This window comes from Notothenia rossii, assembly GCF_949606895.1.
Source record: "Notothenia rossii genome assembly, contig: scaffold_122, whole genome shotgun sequence".
Taxonomy (NCBI): domain Eukaryota; kingdom Metazoa; phylum Chordata; class Actinopteri; order Perciformes; family Nototheniidae; genus Notothenia; species Notothenia rossii.
The window spans coordinates 2,759-28,521 of NW_027639470.1; the positions used below are offsets into that span (position 1 = coordinate 2,759).

Genomic DNA, 25,763 nt, shown 5'->3' on the forward strand with positions numbered 1-25,763 from the left:
ATCAAGCAGTGAGCGTGCGATGTCCTGTTCAGATGACTTCAAACCCAACGGGATGCCATAAATAAACTACACAGAATCACACTACACCTACGCAATGATTACATTCAGGCAGACTGTAGAATACAACCTCTTTGGACCATTGATATACTTATGAAAACAAGCTACAAAATGTAATTCCTTGAATGTAATTTAAAACAGGGTTCAAGTCTTTTAATATAAATTAAACTTTATTGATGTTTCCACAACAGCAGCATGCAAACAAGACATTAACACAGGACATAGAAATATGATCAACACAATGAGGGTCAGCGCAAAGCTAACAACGCTATTTACAGACCAACGTATTCACTATGAGAAACCGTACATGTGTGTGAGGAACAGGGGGGGTCTACAGGTGTGTGAGGAACAGGGGTGGGTCTACAGGTGTGTGTGAGGAACAGGGGTGGTCTACAGGTGTGTGTGAGGAACAGGGGGGGGTCTACAGGTGTGTGTGAGGAACAGGGGGGGGTCTACAGGTGTGTGAGGAACAGGGGGGGGGGGGGTCTACAGTTGTTTGTGTGAGGAACAGGGGGGGTATGCAGGTGTGTGTGAGGAACAGGGGGGGTGGGTCTACAGGTGTGTGAGGAACAGGGTGTCTACAGGTGTGTGTGAGGAACAGGGGTGGGTCTACAGGTGTGTGTGAGGAACAGGGGGGGTCTACAGGTGTGTGTGAGGAACAGGGGGGGGTCTACAGGTGTGTGAGGAACAGGGGGGGGTCTACAGGTGTGTGTGTGAGGAACAGGGGGGGGTCTACAGGTGTGTGTGAGGAACAGGGGGGGTCTACAGGTGTGTGAGGAACAGGGGGGGTCTACAGGTGTGTGAGGAACAGGGGGTGTCTACAGGTGTGTGAGGAACAGGGGGTGTCTACAGGTGTGTGAGGAACAGGGGGGGGTCTACAGGTGTGTGTGTGTGTGTGTGTGTGTGGAACAGGGGGGGTCTACAGGTGTGTGAGGAACGGGGGGCCTATAGGTGTGTGAGGAACATGGGGGGTCTACAGGTGTGTGAGGAAAGGGGGGGTCACCCAGACACGGAAAGGATTGACAGCTACTTGTCTACAGGTGTGTGAGGAACAGGGGGGCTATAGTGTAGCTACAGGTGTGTCTACAGGTGTGTGAGGAACAGGGGTGGGTCTACAGGTGTGTGTGAGGAACAGGGGGGGTCTACAGGTATGTGAGGAACAGGGGGTGTCTACAGGTGTGTGAGGAACAGGGGGCGGAGTCTGAGGAGAGTTCTCCTGCAGGGGGCGGAGTCTGAGGGGAGTTCTCCTGCAGGGGGTGGAGTCTGAGGGGAGTTCTCCTGCAGGGGGCGGAGTCTGAGGGGAGATACAGACATTGGTTTAATATACATTTCATCTTCAAAGTTCAGTTTTTCATGTGCAAAACAAAAAGCATTAGTTTGAACAACGTGTTTTATATCTGAAAACTCCAAAACAGGATGAGAGAGGACTCTTTACGGAGAGGCTAGCATTAGCAACATGTTAGCATCAGCTGGGATCAGACGAACGCTTCGGTCAGGTTTTGTCACGGCCCCCCCCTCTGAGAACACCCTGCTGGGGGGGCTACAATTCGGCCTTTTGTTCACATCATTTCCCGACACTGAAGTTTACCGTTTCTCCTGAACGCAGCACGAGGCGCTGCAGAGAGATAACCCTGAAGATAAACATTAACAACTAAGCCCTGCCCCCTGTGACATCACTCACCTTCAGGTGGGGGTCCTCAGCTGCAGGTCAGAGGTCACCTGTCAGAGAGACAGGTTGTTAATAAAGATTATCACTTTAATGATAGATGTAATAACCTTCAGTACTGAGAGAGTTACAGCTGGTCAGAATACGCTTCAGGTGGGTTTTGTCACGGCCCCCCCTCTGAGAACACACTGCTGGGGGGGCTTCAATCGGGCTTTCGTTTCATCACTTCCACACAAACACTTTTATTCTGAGAATCAGGACCGCTTCCTGTTGGAGCTCACCTTCAACATGACCTCAGCTGGAGAGGCTGCAGTCCACGCTCTCGGAGAAGAACGGAGGGGTCCCGAACCTCAGGATAAAATCTCTTTCAGAGAGCGTTGGAGCTGGAGAGGAAGGATCAGATCCCGAGGAAGAAAGGGAAGCTTCCTTTCGACTTCACGCCCCCCTCTGAGGAAACCATGCTGCACCTGAAACACACAACAGACAGATTGAACAACTTGAACCCCGTTAGAGTTACACTGAGCTTCAGCTCCTGAGGCAGAGCAGCGTCCCCACAGAGGCTTCGTAGCACTTTCTAAAGTAGGGTACTTCTACAGCAGCACTCCCTTCACTGCCCTGTATCAGAGTACTTCAACAGGGGGGCTTCACTCATATTACTGAAGTACTTGTACCATGTCATATTAGATCCTTTACTGCAGTAAACGCCACTGCTCTGGAGTTCAGACACGCTAAGGAGGAAAAGTACTCTGATCTTTGAGTAGAAGTACTCTGGTCTTGTTCTTCAGTAAGAGTACTCTGAGTTGAAGTACATTACCTCTGACTCATATTACTGAAGTACTTGTACCATGTCATATTTGATCCTTTACTTTCCTTTGCTTCTTAAGTAACATTATGAACAGTATAATGATATAAACTATAGAACAATGAGTTCCATGCGATGTGGATACAACAGAAAGCTCAGCACAGGGCGCTAATGGAGAGAACTGAGTGTAATGAGAGCGGTGTTGTTGTGGAGCACGGCGCTACATCGCGTGGGGCGACAGGTACTTTGGAAACCGTGTTACAGCGGCAACTTCTAAAATATACTAACTCATTATTTAAAATATAGAGAGGGCCTTTCTCCAACATTTTAAACTGCTGTGACGAAAGGAGATGAGCTCCAGCTGTTAGAGAGACAGCTGCAAGTCCCGTAGAGAGGACTCTTTAAAGGAGAGGCTAGCATCACATTAGCATCACTAGCATTAGCAACATGTTAGGATCGCTAGCATTAGCATCAGCATCACGTTAGCATCACTAGCATCGGCTGGGATCAGACGAACGCTTCGGTCAGGTTTTGTCACGGCCCCCCCCTCTGAGAACACCCTGCTGGGGGGGCTACAATTCGGCCTTTTGTTCACATCATCTCCCGACACAGAAAATAACCGTTTCTCCTGAACGCAGCACGAGGCGCTGCAGAGAGATAACCCTGAAGATAAACATTAACAACTAAGCCCTGCCCCCTGTGACATCACTCACCTTCAGGTGGGGGTCCTCAGCTGCAGGTCAGAGGTCGCCTGTCAGAGAGACAGGTTGTTAATAAAGATTATCACTATAATGATAGATGTAATAACCTTCAGTACTGAGAGTGAGTTACAGCTGGTCAGAATACGCTTCAGGTGGGTTTTGTCACGGCCCCCCCCTCTGAGAACACACTGCTGGGGGGGCTTCAATCGGCCTTTCGTTTCATCACTTCCACACAAACACTTTTATTCTGAGAATCAGGACCACTTCCTGTTGGAGCTCACCTTCAACATGACCTCAGCTGGAGAGGCTGCAGTCCACGCTCTCGGAGAAGAACGGAGGGGTCCCGAACCTCAGGATAAAATCTCTTTCAGAGAGCGTTGGAGCTGGAGAGGAAGGATCAGATCCCGAGGAAGAAAGGGAAGCTTCCTTTTGACTTCACGCCCCCTCTGAGGAAACCATGCTGCACCTGAAACACACAACAGACAGATTGAACAACTTGAACCCCGTTAGAGTTACACTGAGCTTCAGCTCCTGAGGCAGAGCAGCGTCCCCACAGAGGCTTCGTAGCACTTTCTAAAGTAGGGTACTTCTACAGCAGCACTCCCTTCACTGCCCTGTATCAGAGTACTTCAACAGGGTGGCTTCACTCATATTACTGAAGTACTTGTACCATGTCATATTAGATCCTTTACTGCAGTACACGCCACTGCTCTGGAGTTCAGACACGCTCAGGAGGAAAAGAGAGGACTCTTTAAAGGAGAGGCTAGCATCACATTAGCATCACTAGCATTAGCAACATGTTAGGATCGCTAGCATTAGCATCACGTTAGCATCACTAGCATTAGCAACATGTTAGGATCACTAGCATTAGCAACATGTTAGGATCACTAGCATTAGCATCAGAATCACGTTAGCATCACTAGCGTTAGCATCACTAGCATTAGCATCACTAGCATTAGCATCAGCATCACGTTAGCATCACTAGCATCAGCTGGGATCAGACGAACGCTTCGGTCAGGTTTTGTCACGGCCCCCTCTCTGAGAACAGACTGCTGGGGGGGCTTCAATCGGCCTTTCGTTCCATCACTTCCACACAAACACTTTTATTCTGAGAATCAGTACCACTTCCTGCAGATATTATATAGAGTGTCATAACATTGAAATACTCAAAGTACAGGTTACTCTAAAGTGAACTTAAAGGACTTACTCTACGCATCTGTAAAAACAAAAACGTATATATGATTAACCTCTGGGAAACAAAGGGGCCGCCATCTTTTAAAATGTTCCCGCCACATGTTTGCTTTGTGTTTTTTATACCCGAAAACACTATAATTAGAAGATAAACTTTGGAACAATGAGTTCCATGAGATCTGGATAACACAGAAAGCTCGGCACAGCATCACGTGGGGCGATAGGTACTTTGGAAACCGTGTTACAGTGGTAACTTCTAAACTATACTAACTGTCGTTTTTTAATGTGTAACATATAAAGAGAGTGCCTTTATCCAACATGTTTAACTGGTGTATCTTTGATGTAGCAGCGCATCTCCTCTCTGTAACTACAACATAATATCCTTCAATAAGAACTGTTCTCACCGTGACCACGGAGCAGCGGCTGCAGCGGGTGTTCCTGCACTTCTCCGGAGGATATAAAAGCACATTTAATCGAGCTCCCTTTGAAAAAAAAAAATCAGATTCTCACCGCAGTCTGAGCAAAGAGCAGCAGCCATGTGACTTTATCTGACCCGACAACCAATCACAGCGCGTTCTCCTTCTTTTTCCGGTTCTTCTGTTTCCTTATTGGTGGAGATCAGATGGATGACCGCCCCCTTCAGGACGGGAGGACGGTTTAAATACTCAGCGGGAGAAAGTTCTTGTTTATTTGTTAACAAATAAAGTGAAAACATTGAAACTAGTTTATTTCTGCCTAGCAGCAAAGGTCAGGTGAATGGTGCCATGTTATTGGAGATCCTTCATGGCCTCGATCATAGTTTCATTTAAATCAAGAGAGGAAGTGAACTTCTTCGTATAACACATTATGCTTATATATTTAATTGACAGGGTTAGTCAGCACCAGAGCTCTAGAGATATCACCAGGTAACTCTCGGCCTGCGCCCTCATATCAAAATCTAGATTTCCCCCGTAAAATGTTAAATTGATGCCAGAAAACAATATTTCTGTTCGTCAAAAACTGTATATTTACCCCAGAAATATGAGTATAAAATAGAGCAGCTTCGTTATTTTATACGGGCGTCATGTTCTCGCGAGAATTGATGTATCTTGCAGATCAGCGGCGTGGCGAAGCACACAAACCATGAGCTTCAATACAGGTCCATATTGGGTATTTCAAAACTATCCCTGATAAAGAAATAATAATTGTATGTAATAAACTTGAAAGAAGTATACGTTTTACTTAATATTTATTAGAAATATATAATATTTAATAGAAATGTGTTAATAGTTAACTGCATAACACAAGTGTTATTAGTCAACAAACGCATACGTTGTTGGTCTTTATTAAAGTACTTCTGTATATAAATACTTTTACATGCTACAGAAGGGGAACAGGGAGCAAGCGAATCGTTTTTTTCTCCTCTTTTTCTCTTTTTCCTCTTTCTCCCTCTTCCCCCCCCCCCCCCCCCCTTGCAAGCTTTAGTTGATAGAGCCTTGGTCTGGGGATCAGATGGTCACAGATTCAAACCCCACTGCAATCAGCATGTCGTTGTGTCCCTGGGCAAGACACTTCACCCCAAATTGCTCCTGTGGGGATTGCCCACAGTATTGAGTATTTGGATAAAAGCGTCTAACAAGTAACATGTAATAATAATAATGTAATAATAATGACTCTGGGAATTGTAGTCTTTCTAGTTGCATATTTTTCATAGTCTTATATTTCAACAGTTTTACGACAAACTGCCTTTTTTTACATGGAAATTATTTTTTAAGATTGACAAAAATCATATGTGTAATTCATGGCACAATGCAAACGGGATCGAAAGATACATTTTCTCTCTCCAATAATTTTTCAGAAATAAGGTCCCATTGACCGGAAGTAGATGGGCGTGACTTCGCCAAACATGTTCTTGAAGAATTAAAATAAAGAAGTACAAATATTAAATCCACATCTGTTCGTCAAATGAGTTACTAATTATATGTCTGCTTTAGTTAACTGTAACATTAATTAATATTCAACAGGTAAAAATCTGGTAAAAACAGTGTCGCGTGTAAACCATGAGAAAATCACCTTATGATGCCTTCATGGGCTGCAGCTGGAGTAGGATTTATTGCTTTTTTAGTCAGTTTAATTGCATTTTCTCCACATTTCTTTAATGTAGATCATTTATTTTCTTGACTGCGCTTTATTTTGTTGGAACAAAATAATGAAAGAAAACATCAGTGTTTTAAAAGCAGCATATAGGGTTCTTGGATGATGACTAACGTTTGTTGTATTCGACTGAAGAGATTAAAAGCATTTTTAAGTCAAACAAGAACACGTACAGCCCAAATTAGATATGATAACGACGCTAGATTAGAAGAGTATATTAATGTAATGTAAAAAATGAAAACTGTAAAAGAAACATGTATGGAATAACTGATATAACCAGAGGAAGTTGGTAGTTTACGACGCGGATAAAAGACGCTGAAGGCACCATGACCGTTAGGATTTAAATAAACCAACGGATTTTATGAATTTGTAACGGATTTAATTACGTTTTTAACAGTTTTCTCCGGTTTGGGAACGGTTTTCCAGAGAAGAGGAGTGAAATATCTGCAGCTGGAAAAGGAAATACTGTTTTCTGATCATTTAATCTAAATTGCTCTCAGGTAGATCATTTTGTGTCTTAAAAGTCTTTATATTTATGGACAAACTAATGATTAATGAAAACATCTGTGTAGTTAAAGCAGCATAAATGTGTATTTGATGATGAATAATGTTTATTTTATGGATATAGTTGAATATATATAATATACAGTGTAGTTGAATAGGTATAGCCTATATATTTTTCTACATTAAAAACATTTGAGACACTTTTTATATTTAACCTTGGAACAGAACAAATGATAATGACGACAAGAGATGCTACTGCAGTTATTATAAAGTTCTAACTGTTACAGGGCTCAACGCTAACTTTTGGTTGCCAAAACTGAAAATATGGTTGCCATTTTTAGTCACCTTATATTTTAAATAATTAAGATACTATACAGTTATACATCAACTTAATAATGAACATGTGACGCAAAAGAATGTTCAAATGCTTTACAATAAGTAATTAACACAATTAATTGAAACTAAAGTGGTAGTAAACTTGTCCACCCTCAATTGCTGTAAATATCAGTAGTGCAGCTGTTGTTCTTCACAGATCACCAGTTTCTTCGTCATCTGTTGTCTCCCTTTCAAATGTGGGTTTTCCTGACCTTTGTGCTGACCCCCACCATAGATCCATTGGCCCATCAGGATCGAAGTCTTGGATTGGCCAGACAAATACATTTCTAATGTTAAATAAATGAAAACCATTCACAGTTAAGAATTAGATATTAATTATAAATGCTGTAAATTATTTATTAATATGTCTAACTATATTTAAAATGTGTTACCTTTTTATAGAAGTGATTATATTTTTATGGGAATATTTTCCTATGGTAAAGTTTCGTTTTGCACTTTTATTTTGGTAGTAATAAGATCGGGACTCTTATTTTGAAGGAACATTTACCGGAAGTGAATGGACAACATTCTTCTTTGCTTTTCCTTCTGGTTCAAACAGTGGAATCACTTTGAACATTCGTTTGAGATGTTGACTGGTTGGCCGAACTTTTTACCCCACAGTCAAACAACTTAATTTGCTTCGCCATTTTTTGTAAAACAAACACACGGCGCACCGTGCACGCGAGTAAACGTGCATCGCTTTCTGGCTCCGTAATCACACCAATGCACGTGCAACTTAAGTATCAGGTTCCGATTGGTCACAACAATAATTAAATATCACTGTTAATACAACAAATAATTAACATTTATCTCTTTTGGGGTGCACATTTAGCTGTTTGCTGTCCTTATTTCTTTATGTTAAAAACTGGTTGCCACTGATGGCAGGTTCTAACGGTTATTATAAGGTTCTAACGGTTATTATAAGGTTCTAACGGTTATTATAAGGTTCTAACGGTTATTTTAAAGTTCTAACGTTATTATAAAGTTCTAGCGGTTATTATAAAGTTCTAACGGTTCTAACAGTTTCTCACGTTTTTTCTCGCGGTTTCTAACGGTTTCTCACGGTTTCTAACGGTTTCTCATGGTTTCTCACGGTTTCTAATGGTTTCTCACGGTTTCTAACGGTGTCTCACAGTTTCTCACGGTTTCTAATGGTTTCTCACAATTTTCACGGTTTCTAACGGTTTCTCACAGTTTCTCACGGTTTCTAGCGGTTTCTCGCGGTTTCTAATGGTTTCTCACAATTTCTCACGGTTTCTCACGGTTTCTCAGTTTCTACTCACGGTTTCTCACGGTTTCTAACGGTTTCTCATGGTTTCTCAGCTTCTACTCACGGTTTCTCACGGTTTCTCAGTTTCTACTCATGGTTTCTCACGGTTTCTCACGGTTTCTCACAGTTTCTACTCACGGTTTCTCACGGTTTCTCAGTTTCTACTCATGGTTTCTCACGGTTTCTCACAGTTTCTACTCACGGTTTCTCACGGTTTCTCAGTTTCTACTCATGGTTTCTCACGGTTTCTCACAGTTTCTCACGGTTTCTCAGTTTCTACTCTTGGTTTCTACTCACGGTTTCTAACGGTTTCTCACAGTTTCTACTCACGGTTTCTCACGGTTTTTACTCACGGTTTCTAACGGTTTCTTTTCACGGTTTCTAACGGTTTCTCACAGTTTCTCAGCTTCTACTCACGGTTTCTCACGGTTTCTCAGTTTCTACTCATGGTTTCTCACGGTTTCTCACGGTTTCTCACAGTTTCTCACGGTTTCTCAGTTTCTACTCTTGGTTTCTACTCAGGGTTTCTAACGGTTTCTCACAGTTTCTACTCAAGGTTTGTCACGTTTTTTACTCACGGTTTCTAACGGTTTCTACTCACGGTTTCTAACGGTTTCTACTCACGGTTTCTAACGGTTTGTCACAGTTTCTCACAGTTTCTCAGTTTCTACTCACGGTTTCTAACGGTTTCTCACAGTTTCTCACGGTTTCTACAAACGGTTTCTCACGGTTTCTCACGGTTTTTACTCACGGTTTCTACTCACGGTTTCTAACGGTTTCTACTCACGGTTTCTCATGGTTTCTAACGGTTTTCTCACAATTTCTCACGGTTTCTCAGGGTTTCTCAGTTTCTACTCACGGTTTCTCACGATTTCTCACGGTTTCTCACGGTTTATCACGGTTTCTCACGGTTTCTAACGGTTTATCACGGTTTCTCACGGTTTATCACGGTTTATCACGGTTTCTAACGGTTTCTCACAGTTTCTCACGGTTTCTAACGATTTCTCACGGTTTCTCACGGTTTCTCACAGTTTCTCACGGTTTCTAACGGTTTCTCACAGTTTCTCACGGTTTCTAACGGTTTCTACTCACGGTTTCTAACGGTTTCTCACAGTTTCTCACGGTTTCTAACGATTTCTCACGGTTTCTCACGGTTTCTCACAGTTTCTCACGGTTTCTAACGGTTTCTCACGGTTTCTCTCAGTTTCTACGCACGGTTTCTCACAGTTTCTCACGGTTTCTCACGGTTTCTCAGTTTCTACTCATGGTTTCTAACGGTTTCTCACAGTTTCTCACGTTTCTTCCTCGGTCTATAGAGTGTCTCCAGAAGGAAGCAGTGAGTCTTCAGATGGAGGGCAGCAGGGACGAGCGTATAGAGGTGATCCTCCGCCTCACGCTGAGCAGCTTGGGGCTGCAGATGGAGGTCTGGAGGGACTTCCTGTCTGAGGAGGAAAACCAGGTGACCCTCAGCAGCTTCTTCAGCATAGCAGACTACAGCAATCTGTTCCTGTGCCGGGACCCAGGGCTCTGCATCAGCCTCACCTTCCCCTCTCAGACCTCCTCTAAAGTCCTGGTTCTCTCCAGGAGCAGCAGGGCAGTCATCAGCGCAGAGAACATCAGAGACATGTTGATCATGCAGGAGGTGGAGGGGGGGGGCGCCGTGAGCTGCATCAGCGCCGTCTGCCAGGAGGTACTGCTAACATGAGGCTAACATTACAGAGAGAAGCTAACACTAGGCTAACATTAAGGAGATAAGCTAACGCTAGGCTAACATTAAGGAGATAAAGATTGGGCTAACATTCAAGAGAGAAGCTAATTTGAGATAAGGCTAACATTAAAGCTAAAGCTAATTTAAGCTAAGGCCAACATGAAGACTAATGTTATCATAGAATAATGCAAATATTGAGGCTAACATTAGGTTAAGGTTCATTCAAGGTAAGGCTGACTTTAAGATGTCAGTTCATTTAAGATCCTTCCTTCCTACTGCTGCTCTCCGATTGGTACCTTCCTTCCTACTGCTGCTCTCCGATTTGTTCCTTCCTACCTACTGCTGCTCTCCGATTGGTTGTGCTTTGAAAGGTCAGCGGTGATCACGATCAAAGTGAAACACTTTTTTGATCGCAGCAATCCCAGTTTGATCTTTGAGTGGTGCTAGGCTAGGCTAGGAGTTTCTGATCATGTGAAGGTGGTAGTTTGTTTTAAGTTAGGAATGAGGTCTGAGTGTAACCAGGTGTGTCCTCCCTGAAGGTCACCTGTCCGCTGCTCAGTAACCCGGACCCGAGCGGCAGCTGGGCAGCCGGCGTGGCCGAGGAGGCACTGAGGTTCATGGAGCGCCAGAAGAACGAGGCGCTGGTGATGGAGGCTCAGATCCACGGGCGCACCTTCCTGCCTCAGCCCCATGCTCTCCATGACAACCGTCTCCATGGGAATGTGGACCACGATGGAGATCTCCACGACGTGGACGAGAGGTGAGACATCCATCTCTGACAGCGTTCATCACACCAACAGGAAGCTGTCAGAGAGAAGATCCTCCTTCTCTCCTCTAACAGGAAGCTGTCCGACCTGAAGCTTCTCCACGCCTGTGATTGGACGATCATTGAGTGGGCGGAGCTTGTGTCAGAGTTCCTGCAGCAGGACTCGTCTCAGGCGGTTCTGGACGGCCTGAAGCCGCTTCCCTGCGAGGAGTTTAACTTCTGGAGGAACCGCCTGAAGAACCTGCTCCACATCCAGAAGCAGGTCCGTCTCCATGTGTCCTACAGACACTATGTCTCACACTGTGTCCTACAGACACCATGTCTCACACTGTGTCCTACAGACACCATGTCTCACACTCTACTGTGGCCTACTCTCACATTGTGTCCTACAGACACTATGTCTCACACTGTGTCCTACAGACACCATGTCTCACACTCTACTGTGGCCTACTCTCACACTGTGTCCTACAGACACCATGTCTCACACTCTACTGTGTGTACAAAAGCTGCCCTCTGCTCCTAGGATGGGATGAGAGCAGAGGTCAAAGTTCACTGTGTGCTGAGTGCTCTGCATGTGAGACATTAAAGAGGACTTCATACTCCTATTCTGCTCCACTGTGTCCTACAGTTGAGCAGCAGCAGAGCACAGCAGGTGGCCTCCATTGTCCAGCAGGCAGACAGCGTGTACCTGTCCACACTCAGAGACATCCACACAGACCTGCAGCAAGGTACACACACACACACACACACACACACACACACACACACACACACACACACACACACACACACACACACACACACACACACACACACACACACACACACACACACACACACACACACACACACACACACACACACAGCGGGGGAACACTGATAGAACAGGAAGTGAACAGCATGTATACTGAGCGGTGCTGTGTGCTCAGGGCTGAGGGAGGCGCAGGACGTGACGGAGAACCTGGAGCGTGTGCAGCAGAAGCTGGAGGAGCTGCAGCTGATGGAGTTCCAGCAGGTAGCTTCAGCGTGACCTGAAACACAGAGACCCTCCTACATTCAGAAACAGTTTAAAGTGTGTTGCTGCTTCCTGTGCGCCCTCTCTCCAAAGCATTCATGTTTCTAATAACTGCTGTAAGGTTATTCAGCATCTGTTAGCATCACAGCTAAATACCTGCATGGAAATAAGCCCCGCCTCCAGGCCAGTGCGTGTAGTTTGAGTGACGCGAGTAAACACCAATGACGACCGATGTGAACGCACCACACTAGGGCCGTGCTAACAAGTACCTGTAGCGTGTCATGTTCTTAAGGAACCTCTGACCTGTACTGATGACATCATCACTGTGTGTCTGGCAGCTGGAGGCCAACATGGCGGCGGTGATGGAGGAGGTGCAGCTGCTGTGGGTCCGCTCCGAGTCCTACTGTAAACCCTGCAGGGTGGTGGTGCTGCTGCAGGAGGTCTGCAACCTGTTCATCCAGAGGGTACACACACACACACACACACACTGCTGCAGGTCTGCAACCTGTTCATCCAGAGGGTACACACACACACACACACACTGCTGCAGGAGGTCTGCAACCTGTTCATCCAGAGGGTACACACACACACACACACACTGCTGCAGGAGGTCTGCAACCTGTTCATCCAGAGGGTACACACACACACACACACACACACACACACACACACACTGCTGCAGGTCTGCAACCTGTTCATCCAGAGGGTACACACACACACACACACTGCTGCAGGAGGTCTGCAACCTGTTCATCCAGAGGGTACACACACACACACACAGACTGCTGCAGGAGGTCTGCAACCTGTTCATCCAGAGGGTACACACACACACACACACACACACACACACACACACACACACACACACACACACACACACACACACACACACTGCTGCAGGAGGTCTGCAACCTGTTCATCCAGAGGGTACACACACACACACACACACACACACACACACACACACACACACACACACACACACACACACTGCTGCAGGAGGTCTGCAACCTGTTCATCCAGAGGGTACACACACACACACACACACACACACACTGCTGCAGGAGGTCTGCAACCTGTTCATCCAGAGGGTACACACACACACACACACACACTGCTGCAGGAGGTCTGCAACCTGTTCATCCAGAGGGTACACACACACACACACACACACACACACACACACACTGCTGCAGGAGGTCTGCAACCTGTTCATCCAGAGGGTACACACACACACACACACACACTGCTGCAGGAGGTCTGCAACCTGTTCATCCAGAGGGTACACACACACACACACACACACACACACACACACTGCTGCAGGAGGTCTGCAACCTGTTCATCCAGAGAGTACACACACACACACGTCTTTGAGCATGAGGGAAAGCTCTGTAAAAATCCCATGTATTATTATTATTATGATGATATTCTGTATTGACTTTAACCCCCCCTGTGTGTGCAGAGCAGGGACTTCCTGCAGGGGGGGGGGCGAGCTGCTGAAGGGTCTGCTGTCGGGTCCTGATGAGGTTCTGCAGGACGTCAGCCTGGTGGTCCAGACCCTGCAGACTCTCAGCGAGACCTTCATCCTGAGCAAGGGGAGGCTGCAGGACATGAAGCAGGTCACACACACACACACACACACACACACACACACACACACACACACACACACACACACACACACACACACACACACACACACACACACACACACACACACACACACACACACACACACACACACACACACACACACACACACACACACACACACACACACACACACACACTTACTTCAACAAATCAAATCAAATAAAAGCACATTACTACAATCACAATAAAAGACAATCATTTACAACAGAAATATAAAAAACAAAAACACAGGGAAATGTCATGAGTCGTGCTCCGCTCTGACTAGAAGGCCAGGGAGAAGAAGTGAGTCTTTAGTGTCGAATTAAAACCCCCTAGGGTCTGGGCCGACCTCATATGGAGGGGCAGAGTGTTCCAGAGCCTGTGGCCCGCTGCTGCGAAGGCTCGGTGCCCTCGGGTTTTGAGCCTGGTCTTGGGCACTACCAGCAGCAGCTGATCTGCAGACCTTAAAGCTCTGGCTGGGGTGTAGCGATGGATGAGTTCGACTATATAAGCAGGAGCCAGCCCATTTAGGGCTTTGAAAACAAATAAAATCAATTTTGAACTGAATTGGAAGCCAGTGTAGTGAGGACAGAATTGGGGTAATGTGGTCACGCTTTTTGTGGCCAGTCAGAAGACGTGCAGCTGCGTTTTGGACTAGCTGCAGGCGTTTGACTGAGGCCTGGTCCATACCCACGTACAGAGCGCTGCTAAAACATGTTTAGTTGAGCTCAGCGTGACAGAGAGAGGCTTTATCTAGAGCCGGGGGGTCTAACTCTATTTCATGGCGGGTCACATCAGCATTATGGCTGCACTCAAAGGGCCGGTTGTAACTTTAAGACTTATAAATGTACATATATAAATATATAATATGAATTAAATAATGTATTATATTACGTGATTGGCTCTGCATTGGATTATTATCAGTTCTGGTAATAACTACGTCTGAAAGCAGAAGTCTGGGGCAAATCATAGAAAGCAAATATTCAACAATAAACCAATTGTATTGTTTATTATATCTTGAGGACGCGGGCCTCGAGTTTGCCACCCCTGATGTAAGAGTTACATTCAATGCTGTGTGTGTGTGTGTGTGTGTGTGTGTGTGTGTGTGTGTGTGTGTGTGTGTGTGTGTGTGTGTGTGTGTGTGTGTGTGTGCTGCAGGAGGGGGCCGCTCAGAGCTGGGACTTCCCTTCACACCTCGTCTTCCTCCACCTGGATGACTTCCTGCTACACCTACAGAGCATCCAGGTACACACACACACGGTACACCAGGGCTATTCAACTACACATTCAGTTGGGCCAGATTTTATGACTACAAAATTCAGCTGGGCCAGACATTCAGCGGCCTGTAAAAAGCGGGTAGTGACACATTTTAAACCAACACATATTACTGCGATGAAAAACATGCAATTTGTATTCATTGTTCATCTAACAAAGGTAGGTCAAAAAGTGCATAAAAACACAACGAATTATCATTAATTTAACAGAATCTGAAAAAAAGTGCACAGTTGTAGCATTACATTTATTTGCTTTAGAAGTCAAATATTCAGGTTATTTTTTTTTGAACCAGGCACATCACAAAGTGCATTTACTGAATACAATAATAGCAGTCTTAATAAATGTCCTCACATACAAAACAAACAGCTGAAGAGCTCCAATGCAACACAAAGAGGTAATACTGTAGCAATACTATTTTTTCACTTTTCAAGTAATAACAAAAAAATCATACGTTTTGGTCACATTTGACCCAGACACATTACAAAGTGCATTTAAATGAATACAGAAAGAACTGTCAAACCCTTCAGTGCACAAACCCATAACAAGGGATACGGGTAACTATATGAATGAATACTACACTACACGTCTACGATAGTAAACTAGGTGCTTACTATCACCTCATGTGTGATTTGTCATCGCTGACTTTCTCAATGGGAGAAGGGAAATTTTTTGTTTTGAATAAGAGCAGTGATTTTTGGCTCATAGGATGTCAATGCAATCTAAGACATTGGTGAAGAGTGCTGTCAGTCAGGGAGCAGCGAGTGCTACTTTTGATTGAGTTCATGTGTGAAAAGCTTGATTCACATGTGTATGTTGATCCAAACATACTGTGCACACAGATCGCTACTTTCTGAACGTTAGGGAACTACTGTTTTTTGACATCACTCCAAAACTTCGCTGGCCCGTTAGTGCGCTGCATGTCAATAAGTTCCAGTGTATATTTCCCCTTGTCGATGCAGGGGACCACTTCCTTTGCTCTGGTTGATACGTCCCCCTCTATTGCAACAGTGAAGGGGTCTCTGGCAAAGCCCATCACCTCTGTGGGCAGAGCAAGTCCATCCAATCGACCGGCAAAGTTCTCTTTCAACCTCGCAATGAAATCTGTCATCACATCCGTGATTTGTGCCTGTGATGTGTTTGGGGAGCGTCGGAAAATGCAGCATCCGACCCGTGCTCAAGTCGGTCGCGAAAAGGTCCAGCTTGACTTGGATCTGCTCCACAAGATCAATGACCGTTTTGTCTCTGTTTACGCTTCAGAGTTGAGAGGGACATGTTTTAGAGTTGCTATTATAGGACCACCGTTACTAGCACCACTAGATGCACTTTCAAAAAACGTGCCGCGTAGTGGTTTTGTGGTTTCTATGCAACTGTTGCGTTCATGGTCTGTACTAGTGTAGGAATTTGGCTACAGGAGGCTGGGCCACTCGGGAGTTGTTTCTGGGCCGCATCTGGGCCGCGGGCCGCCAGTTGAATAGGCCTGCGGTACACACACGGTGTGTACACACACACACACACACACACACACACACACACACACACACACACACACACACACACACACACACACACACACACACACACACACACACACACACACACACACACACACACACACACACACACAGTGCTCATGATGCCCCCCCCCCCCTGCAGGAGGTGTTCAGGGTCAGTCTGCAGCTCCGTCAGCTGGAGGAGGCGGTGGTGTCGGGCACTGGCGGCAGGAAGTGGACGGAGGAGGTTCAGGAAGTGTATCAGGACTTCCTGCTTCATGTGACCTCTCTGTCAGAGTGCAGCTGTGACCCCACCAACCCCGAGAACCAGGTGAGAGCCGTGAGAAGCAGCTTCCTGTGTGCCTCTGAGCTGCGTCTGACACCCCCCCCCCCCTCTCTCTCTCAGGGCTTCCGGCTGCTCCTGGACCAGTTCCAGCTACAGGTGGAGCAGGTGGAGCAGCGGCTGGTGTCCGTGCTCTGCAGAGCTCTGCAGGACTGCAGCGAGCCGGCCTCTTCAGCCAAGGTGCCTTTAACATGTTTATACAGTCTATGGTTTAAACATGCACCCCACAGAGTGTGAGAGCGCCCCCTGCTGACCGACAGAGGGTTACATCATGCAGCCAACCCCACAGAGTGTGAGAGCGCTCCCTGCTGACCGACAGAGGGTTACATCATGCAGCCAACCCCACAGAGTGTGAGAGCGCCCCCTGCTGACCGACAGGGGGTTACAACATGCAGCCAACCCCACAGAGTGTGAGACCGCCCCCTGCTGACCGACAGGGGGTTACAACATGCAGCCAACCCCACAGAGTGTGAGAGCGCCCCCTGCTGACCGACAGAGGGTTACATCATGCAGCCAACCCCAAAGAGTGTGAGAGCGCCCCCTGCTGACCGACAGAGGGTTACATCATGCAGCCAACCCCACAGAGTGTGAGAGCGCCCCCTGCTGACCGACAGAGGGTTACATCATGCAGCCAACCCCACAGAGTGTGAGAGCGCTCCCTGCTGACCGACAGAGGGTTACATCATGCAGCCAACCCCACAGAGTGTGAGAGCGCCCCCTAATGACCGACAGAGGGTTACATCATGCAGCCAACCCCACAGAGTGTGAGAGCGCCCCCTGCTGACCGACAGAGGGTTACATCATGCAGCCAACCCCACAGAGTGTGAGAGCACCCCCTGCTGACCGACAGAGGGTTACATCATGCAGCCAACCCCACAGAGTGTGAGAGCGCCCCCTGCTGAGCGACAGAGGGTTACATCATGCAGCCAACCCCACAGAGTGTGAGAGCGCTCCCTGCTGACCGACAGAGGGTTACATCATGCAGCCAACCCCACAGAGTGTGAGAGCGCCCCCTAATGACCGACAGAGGGTTACATCATGCAGCCAACCCCACAGAGTGTGAGAGCGCCCCCTGCTGAGCGACAGAGGGTTACATCATGCAGCCAACCCCACAGAGTGTGAGAGCGCTCCCTGCTGACCGACAGAGGGTTACATCATGCAGCCAACCCCACAGAGTGTGAGAGCGCTCCCTGCTGACCGACAGAGGGTTACATCATGCAGCCAACCCCACAGAGAGTGAGAGCGCCCCCTAATGACCGACAGAGGGTTACAACATGCAGCCAACCCCACAGAGTGTGAGAGCGCCCCCTGCTGACCGACAGAGGGTTACATCATGCAGCCAACCCCACAGAGTGTGAGAGCGCCCCCTGCTGACCGACAGAGGGTTACATCATGCAGTTCATAGACAGACTCACTAAGCACCATCAGCTGAAGTCCAGGTAGCATCCAGTTAGCATTAGCTGTGGTACCGTCATTGGGAGTAGGTGCTCCATCACCTGAGGGACCTCCGTCTGCCTCAGTGTTGCATGAACTATGTGACCTGTAGATATGGAATTGCTCTCTTGACTGCACTCTTAGTGCTGCTGTGTTTATTGTGTCTCTGTAACTCTGGAACAACCATGTCCTTGTTATCTTGTGTATCAGCTGCTGCAGATATTCAGCTTCATGCTGCACCGCCCTGTGATCCAGGAGCAGCTGCGCCCCCACCTGCTGCACCTGCTCCAGGGGTTCCTGCTGGAGCTGGACACCATCGAGCAGCTGTTCTACACCCAGAGAGAGAAGGCACACACCTTCAGCTGCTACACCCCCCCACCTGCAGCCGCACTCTGTTGGAGCCGGCAGCTCAGGCTGAGGGCGGAGCACACGCTGCACCTCTACACCACCCTGAAACACCTGTAAGACCTCACCTGCACCTCTACACCTGCACCACTACACCTCCCTGAAACACCTGTAAGACCTCACCTGCACCTCTACACCTCCCTGAAACACCTGTAAGACCTCACCTGCATCTTTACACCTCCCTGAAACACCTGTAAGACCTCACCTGCACCTCTACACCTGCACCTCTACACCTCCCTGAAACACCTGTAAGACCTCACCTGCACCTCTACACCTGCACCACTACACCTCCCTGAAACACCTGTAAGACCTCACCTGCACCTCTACACCTGCACCTCTACACCTCCCTGAAACACCTGTAAGACCTCACCTGCATCTTTACACCTCCCTGAAACACCTGTAAGACCTCACCTGCACCTCTACACCACCCTGAAACACCTGTAAGACCTCACCTGCACCTTTACACCTGCACCTCTACACCTCCCTGAAACACCTGTAAGACCTCACCTGCACCTCTACACCTGCACCTCTACACCTCCCTGAAACACCTGTAAGACCTCACCTGCACCTCTACACCTGCACCACTACACCTCCCTGAAACACCTGTAAGACCTCACCTGCACCTCTACACCACCCTGAAACACCTGTAAGACCTCACCTGCACCTCTACACCTGCACCTCTACACCTCCCTGAAACACCTGTAAGACCTCACCTGCACCTCTACACCTGCACCTCTACACCTCCCTGAAACACCTGTAAGACCTCACCTGCACCTCTACACCTGCACCACTACACCTCCCTGAAACACCTGTAAGACCTCACCTGCACCTCTACACCTCCCTGAAACACCTGTAAGACCTCACCTGCATCTTTACACCTCCCTGAAACACCTGTAAGACCTCACCTGCATCTTTACACCTGCACCACTACACCTCCCTGAAACACCTGTAAGACCTCACCTGCACCACTACACCTCCCTGAAACACCTGTAAGACCTCACCTGCACCTCTACACCTGCACCACTACACCTCCCTGAAACACCTGTAAGACCTCACCTGCACCTCTACACCTCCCTGAAACACCTGTAAGACCTCACCTGCATCTTTACACCTCCCTGAAACACCTGTAAGACCTCACCTGCATCTTTACACCTCCCTGAAACACCTGTAAGACCTCACCTGCACCTCTACACCTCCCTGAAACACCTGTAAGACCTCACCTGCACCTCTACACCACCCTGAAACACATGTAAGACCTCACCTGCACCTCTACACCTCCCTGAAACACCTGTAAGACCTCACCTGCACCTCTACACCTCCCTGAAACACATGTAAGACCTCACCTGCACCACTACACCTCCCTGAAACACCTGTAAGACCTCACCTGCACCACTACACCTCCCTGAAACACCTGTAAGACCTCACCTGCACCTTTACACCTGCACCTCTACACCTGCACCACTACACCTCCCTGAAACACCTGTAAGACCTCACCTGCACCTTTACACCTCCCTGGAACACCTGTAAGACCTCACCTGCACCTTTACACCTGCACCTCTACACCTGCACCACTACACCTCCCTGAAACACCTGTAAGACCTCACCTGCACCTTTACACCTCCCTGGAACACCTGTAAGACCTCACCTGCACCTTTACACCTGCACCACTACACCTCCCTGAAACACCTGTAAGACCTCACCTGCACCTTTACACCTGCACCTCTACACCTGCACCACTACACCTCCCTGAAACACCTGTAAGACCTCACCTGCACCTCTACACCTCCCTGAAACACCTGTAAGACCTCACCTGCACCTTTACACCTGCACCTCTACACCTGCACCTCTACACCTCCCTGAAACACCTGTAAGACCTCACCTGCACCTTTACACCTGCACCTCTACACCTGCACCTCTACACCTCCCTGAAACACCTGTAAGACCTCATCTGTGTGTTCAGGTAAAGTGTGTTGCGTTGATCTACAGTGTGTGTTGTGTTCAGGTACCGGTCTGCAGAGTGTGAGCAGGTGGAGCAGAGGGTGCAGCAGGTGCTGGTTCTGCTTCAGGACTTCAGAGCCCGGCGGCTCTCAGACTGGATCAGGGATCTGGACTCAGACTGTGGAGACGTGATGCAGCAGCCCCTCATACAGCAGCTGCAGCAAGGCATGCTGGAAGTCCCCTGCAGCCACAAGGTGAGGACACACAATGCCTGCAGCAACACACAGTGTGAAGCTGACAATTGAGCGGCCCGACCAAGCAAGGAGGCAGAGGCAGAACGTCCCAAATATAACCCGGTGTGGGCATTTATTAAATGATCAACACAATGACACACAGCCTCAATCCTACTGTTGTTTCCGTGAGCACAGTCACCGGCCACCAGGATCTCACACACACCCCCTCAAACAGAAAAACCCCAGAGCCTAAATGCACAACCCAATCAACCCAACAGGACACAGGTGAGGGGGGAGCAATTAGACACAGGTGGGGGGAGGAGACAACACAGGGCACCAGTTGCACACAATCAACGGCAACAGACATGGGGAAAGGGGAACACATTTCAACATAAAATACAATAAACACTACATCAATCAATAGTATAAAATTGTATACAAATGTATGCACGAAGTTACCTTCGTCACAAACAGTATATCAACATCTCAATAATGTGTGTGGTGTTGCAGCTGGAGGCGGTGCTGAGGCAGCTCAGGTGTGTGAGCAGGGACCCAGACGTGGAGCTCCGCCCCCTCGCTGCACACCTGTTCTCCTGTAAAGATGACATCACACAGAGCTACCTGAGCCTGGGTCACATGGTGTCCTGCTACAACCAGGTACCTGCACACAGGTAACCCCTCCCCCAGGTGGAGCTGAGTGACTGACAGCTGTGTCTCCTTCAGGTGCTGCAGGACGGCCTGCAGGTGGAGCGGCCGCTGATCCAGGACCAGCTGCAGGATCTGGACCAGGACCTGGCAGAACTGCAGAGCAGAACCTGGGGCAGCACAGGTGGAGTTTCACTTACAGGGTTCATTATAGAGAGACAGGAGTTATAGCTGTTTCAAGCATCTGTGTGTGTGTGTGTGTGTGTGTGTGTGTGTGTGTGTGTGTGTGTGTGTGTGTGTGTGTGTGTGTGTGTGTGTGTGTGTGTGTGTGTGTGTGTGTGTGTGTGTGTGTGTGTGTGTGTGTGTGTGTGTGTGTGTGTGTGTGTGTGTGTGTGTGTGTGTGTGTGTGTGTGTTTCAGGTGTGCATCAGCTGGTGCAGCAGCTCAGTCAGAGGATCTTGAAGTTTCACTCCACCGTGAGCGAGGCCAGAGCCAACATGAATGCCATGACACGCATCATACAGGTCACACACAGACACACACACACACACACACACACACACACACACACACACACACACACACACACACACACACACACACACACACACACACACACACACACACACACACACACACACAGCAGTGTTGATCTGATGCAGAGTAAACCCTGACACAGAGAGATGGTTTGTTGAAGCAGGGCTGGGCAGAGCTTCACCTGCTGCACTCAGGTGACTTCCTGCCGGAGGGCGGAGCTTCAGGGCGGAGCCACAGGTGCATCACAGAGGAGGGTCAGGAGCTGCTGCGGCTCACACAGGTAGCTCACCTGGACCTCACATCATATAACCAGACATGTATGAGTGATGGAACCAGGATGTGTGTGTCCTCAGGTGAACTGCAGTCTGTACGCTGCTGGACATGCCCCCCCCACCTGGAGCAGCTACCTGGAGCACATCGACGACAGAGTTCAGGACGCTCTGCTCAACATGATGCACACCGCACTCACCTTCCTGTGTGACAGCATGAGCCCTAAGGTACACACACCATACAGACACACCTGCAGCACCGTGAACCTCAGGTACACACACCATACAGACCATACTGTGTGTGTGCGTGTGTGTGTGTGTGTGTGTGTGTGTGTGTGTGTGTGTGTGTGTGTGTGTGTGTGTGTGTGTGTGTGTGTGTGTGTGTGTGTGTGTGTGTGTGTGTGTGTGTGTGTGTGTGTGTGTGTGTGTGTGTGTGTGTGTGTGTGTGTGTGTGTGTGTGTGCAGAGCTGCAGTGTGTTTCTGACAGTGAGTCTGCAGCTGCAGGAAACAGGAAGTGTGTTTGAGCCCTCAGTGGGCGGCGGCCTCTCAGACCTCCTGCAAAGTTTCATCAACGACGTCTACAGCGCCGCCAGCCTGCCCCCCCGCATCTCTGCCGGTCACCATGGCAACTACCAGGTGAGCCAGCATCAGTCACTGCACACACCTGAATCCCCATCATATACACTCAGATATACTCACCTTAAAAACACCTGTCTGCAGCAGGAGCCCCGCCTCTCTGCCCTGGAACAGGAAGTGATGCGTCGCCTGCAGAAGGTGAAGGAGGAGGCGGAGCTCCTGCAGGTGAAGATGGACAGGTACTCTCACCTGTGGCAGAGCGACAGGCAGGCTGTGATGCAGGAGTTCCTCACCTACAGCCGGCAGCTGGGCCCCGAGGAGCTGGAGGCCCCGGAGGCCCCGCCCACCCTGAAGGACTTCCAGAGAGAGGTGAGCCTCACCTGTCACTCAGAGAGGAGCCTCACCTGTCAGGTGTCCCGTCAGAGAGACAGGATGCTGAATATGTCTATCTCTGTGTTCCAGCTGCAGGCCCTCAGCAGCCTTCAGGTGGAGCTGTCTCACCTGGACGAGCAGCGGCTGCTGGGCTGGCTAAAGGTGGAGCTCCACCCCTTCAGAGACTCCCTGCTGTCAATCATCCAGGAGTGGAGCGACATGTACACACAGCACCTGCTGAGCTCCGTCAGCACAAGGTACACACACACACCTCACACACCTCGCACACCTCACACATAACAATAGAGCACATTTTAAGTGTGTGTGTGTGTGTGTGTGTGTGTGTGTGTGTGTGTGTGTGTGTGTGTGTGTGTGTGTGTGTGTGTGTGTGTGTGTGTGTGTGTGTGTGTGTGTGTGTGTGTGTGTGTGTGCAGTCTGCAGCAGGTGACTCAGCACACTGATGAAGACTCCTCTTCCTCCTCTGGGTTCCCGGTGACGGAGACTCTGCTGCTGCTGGAGGCTACTGGAGTGCAGCTGCCTGAACATCTGTCTGCACAGCTGCAGGTCTGAGAACACACTACTACTACACAATATATACATACATGTAGTTCTGATGAGTACACAATACATGGTAACTGATGCTACACACCTAACCTGCTCCTGAGCAATCAGAGCTCACCGCCTGCCGGCCAATCAGAGCTCAGTGTGGGGGAGTTTAAAGCTATCCAGTCATATTACAGGATAAAGGAACCGGCGTCCCTACTGACTGAGCCACTGCCGGACTAAAAATGATAGTTTACTCTTCATTCAGGAAGTATGACGCTGCACTGTCAGTACGCTTGTCCATGTTTGTGATTGGTCAAATGTTGCTAGACCCCCCCCTTTCATGTGACCGTGCATTCAGCCGTAAAGAGAAACCCTGGTTGAGTTACCGGGTTGATAACCAGCGTCGTAGGACCGCTTAGCGAGATCTCAAATAGGGCTTTCACACCATGGAAGTATAATAACAACTGGATACAGCGTGGGAGGCGGGGCCTCGTTCATTCCTATGAGAATTGCTCATCGGCGCATGAAGACAAAATGGCCTAACTTTTGAGAGAGCGAAACGTCACGAAAGTATTCGTATAATCATATAATTCGTTCTTATTTGTGCGTCTATGGGTAAAGGTAAAACTCTCAGAATAACGTTATTAGCACATTTTACAACTCGAGGACCAAATGTTTTTAAGAAGGGCTATACAAGTGTTCATACTGGGTAGTTTATTTAGATTTAAAAAAAAATATCCAATGATTTACAGACGTCTCTTTCCCATTGTAAGTCAATGGGAAAAAGTCTTTCTGGGCCCAGCGACTGATACGGAAGTGTAGTACCGTCGTTTGGCCACAAAGAAATATTTTCCTCAGAGTCCGGCGAACTTCCTGGGGGCTTGGGTCACACCAACGCGGTTCCCGTTCTAGCTTCGTGCTAAAGCTTTTCTGGTTCGGAACCGGTTTTTCTTTTCAGCCCCCGTTTTGTTCACACCGCCCAGAGCCCGACTGGTGCTGCGTCATGACGTCACCGTTCACTTCGCTGATTTTCTCCCCAACGGCGTTACGGCGCGTCATGACGTCACCGTATATGATGTGTGTGTATATGTTGTGTGTATGATGTGTGTGTATATGATTTGTGTGTATATGATGTGTGTGTATATGATTTGTGTGTATATGTTGTGTGTATATGTTGTGTGTATATGATGTGTTTGTGTATGTTGTGTGTATATGATGTGTGTTGGTGTGTGTATATGTGTGTTGGTGATGTGTGTGTATGATGTTATGTGTGTATGATGTTGTGTGTGTATGATGTGTTTGGTGTGTGTATGATGTTGTGTGTGTATGATGTTGTGTGTGTGTATGATGTGTGTTGGTGTGCGTGTGTTGTGTGTATATGATGTTGTGTGTATGATGTGTGTTGGTGTGCGTGTGTTGTGTGTGTATGATGTTGTGTGTGTGTATGATGTGTGTTGGTGTGCGTGTGTTGTGTGTGTATGATGTTGTGTGTATGATGTGTGTTGGTGTGTGTGTGTTGTGTGTGTATATGATGTTATGTGTATGATGTGTGTTGGTGTGTATATGATGTTGTGTGTGTTGTGTGTATGTATAATATATATGATGTGTGTTGGTGTGTCTCTGATGCTTCAGTGTGTGTGTTTCAGTGCTGAAGACTTGGCTGACCTGAGATCAGACTCTTCCTCAGTATTACCTGCTGTGCTGCCTTCACTGACCCTCTGTGAACCTCCTCACCTATAATCATATACTAATGTCTTCGTAATAAAGGAAGTTATAACAACAGTCTGATCCGTGTCTTCATCACCATCACATCCGATTTTCAGACACAAAGAACAACAACATCATAAATAAAGCATCTACCTTCACTTCCTCTGCAGA

General features: G+C 47.9%; 2 protein-coding genes and 3 long non-coding RNA genes across 7 annotated transcripts; 4 read left to right on the forward strand and 1 right to left on the reverse strand.

The window, feature by feature from the left end:
* Window positions 1-213: 213 nt before the first annotated feature.
* On the forward strand, window positions 214-1,307 carry LOC307027804. The gene is made up of 4 exons (XR_013804767.1): window positions 214-394; window positions 673-762; window positions 826-881; window positions 1,234-1,307. It is a non-coding gene; the product is annotated as an uncharacterized lncRNA (long non-coding RNA).
* LOC307027803 lies at window positions 1,182-4,970 on the reverse strand. 3 transcript variants are annotated; one of them, XR_013804764.1, is made up of 6 exons: window positions 4,822-4,970; window positions 3,508-3,692; window positions 3,239-3,276; window positions 2,005-2,190; window positions 1,739-1,776; window positions 1,182-1,320 (listed from the first exon to the last, which is right to left on the reverse strand). It is a non-coding gene; the product is annotated as an uncharacterized lncRNA (long non-coding RNA). The 3 variants fall into 3 exon arrangements; XR_013804765.1 differs by having other exon boundaries at window positions 1,220-1,351; XR_013804766.1 differs by having other exon boundaries at window positions 1,226-1,289.
* Window positions 2,209-3,628, forward strand: LOC307027805. Its single transcript, XR_013804768.1, has 2 exons — window positions 2,209-3,271; window positions 3,503-3,628. It is a non-coding gene; the product is annotated as an uncharacterized lncRNA (long non-coding RNA).
* Window positions 4,971-7,975: 3,005 nt separating the features above from the next.
* On the forward strand, window positions 7,976-11,391 carry LOC307027802 (dynein beta chain, ciliary-like). The gene is made up of 2 exons (XM_079696157.1): window positions 7,976-10,389; window positions 10,947-11,391. The coding sequence occupies exons 1-2, from the start codon at window positions 9,964-9,966 to the stop codon at window positions 11,169-11,171; spliced, it is 651 nt and encodes a 216-aa protein (XP_079552283.1). The 5' UTR covers window positions 7,976-9,963; the 3' UTR covers window positions 11,172-11,391.
* A 179-nt stretch (window positions 11,392-11,570) lies between these two features.
* LOC307027801 (dynein beta chain, ciliary-like) lies at window positions 11,571-25,667 on the forward strand (the record flags this gene model as incomplete). The annotated part of the gene is made up of 21 exons (XM_079696156.1): window positions 11,571-11,666; window positions 11,802-11,901; window positions 12,103-12,188; window positions 12,527-12,639; window positions 13,654-13,810; window positions 14,982-15,068; window positions 16,752-16,919; window positions 16,995-17,111; window positions 18,576-18,826; window positions 20,773-20,962; window positions 21,137-21,226; window positions 21,452-21,598; window positions 21,665-21,770; window positions 22,006-22,109; window positions 22,286-22,402; window positions 22,476-22,619; window positions 22,857-23,027; window positions 23,112-23,336; window positions 23,430-23,596; window positions 23,774-23,903; window positions 25,532-25,667. The coding sequence occupies 21 exons, from the start codon at window positions 11,571-11,573 to the stop codon at window positions 25,535-25,537; spliced, it is 2,772 nt and encodes a 923-aa protein (XP_079552282.1). The 3' UTR covers window positions 25,538-25,667.
* Window positions 25,668-25,763: the final 96 nt, after the last annotated feature.

What these genes read in the sequence shown, in the direction of transcription:
- LOC307027802 (XM_079696157.1), top strand. Translation starts at nt 9,964, where the DNA reads ATGGTTTCTAACGGTTTCTCACAGTTTCTCACGTTTCTTCCTCGGTCT. An exon ending in TCAGCGCCGTCTGCCAGGAG is followed by an intron (nt 10,390 to 10,946) that starts GTACTGCTAACA and finishes TCCTCCCTGAAG; the next exon opens with GTCACCTGTCCGCTGCTCAG.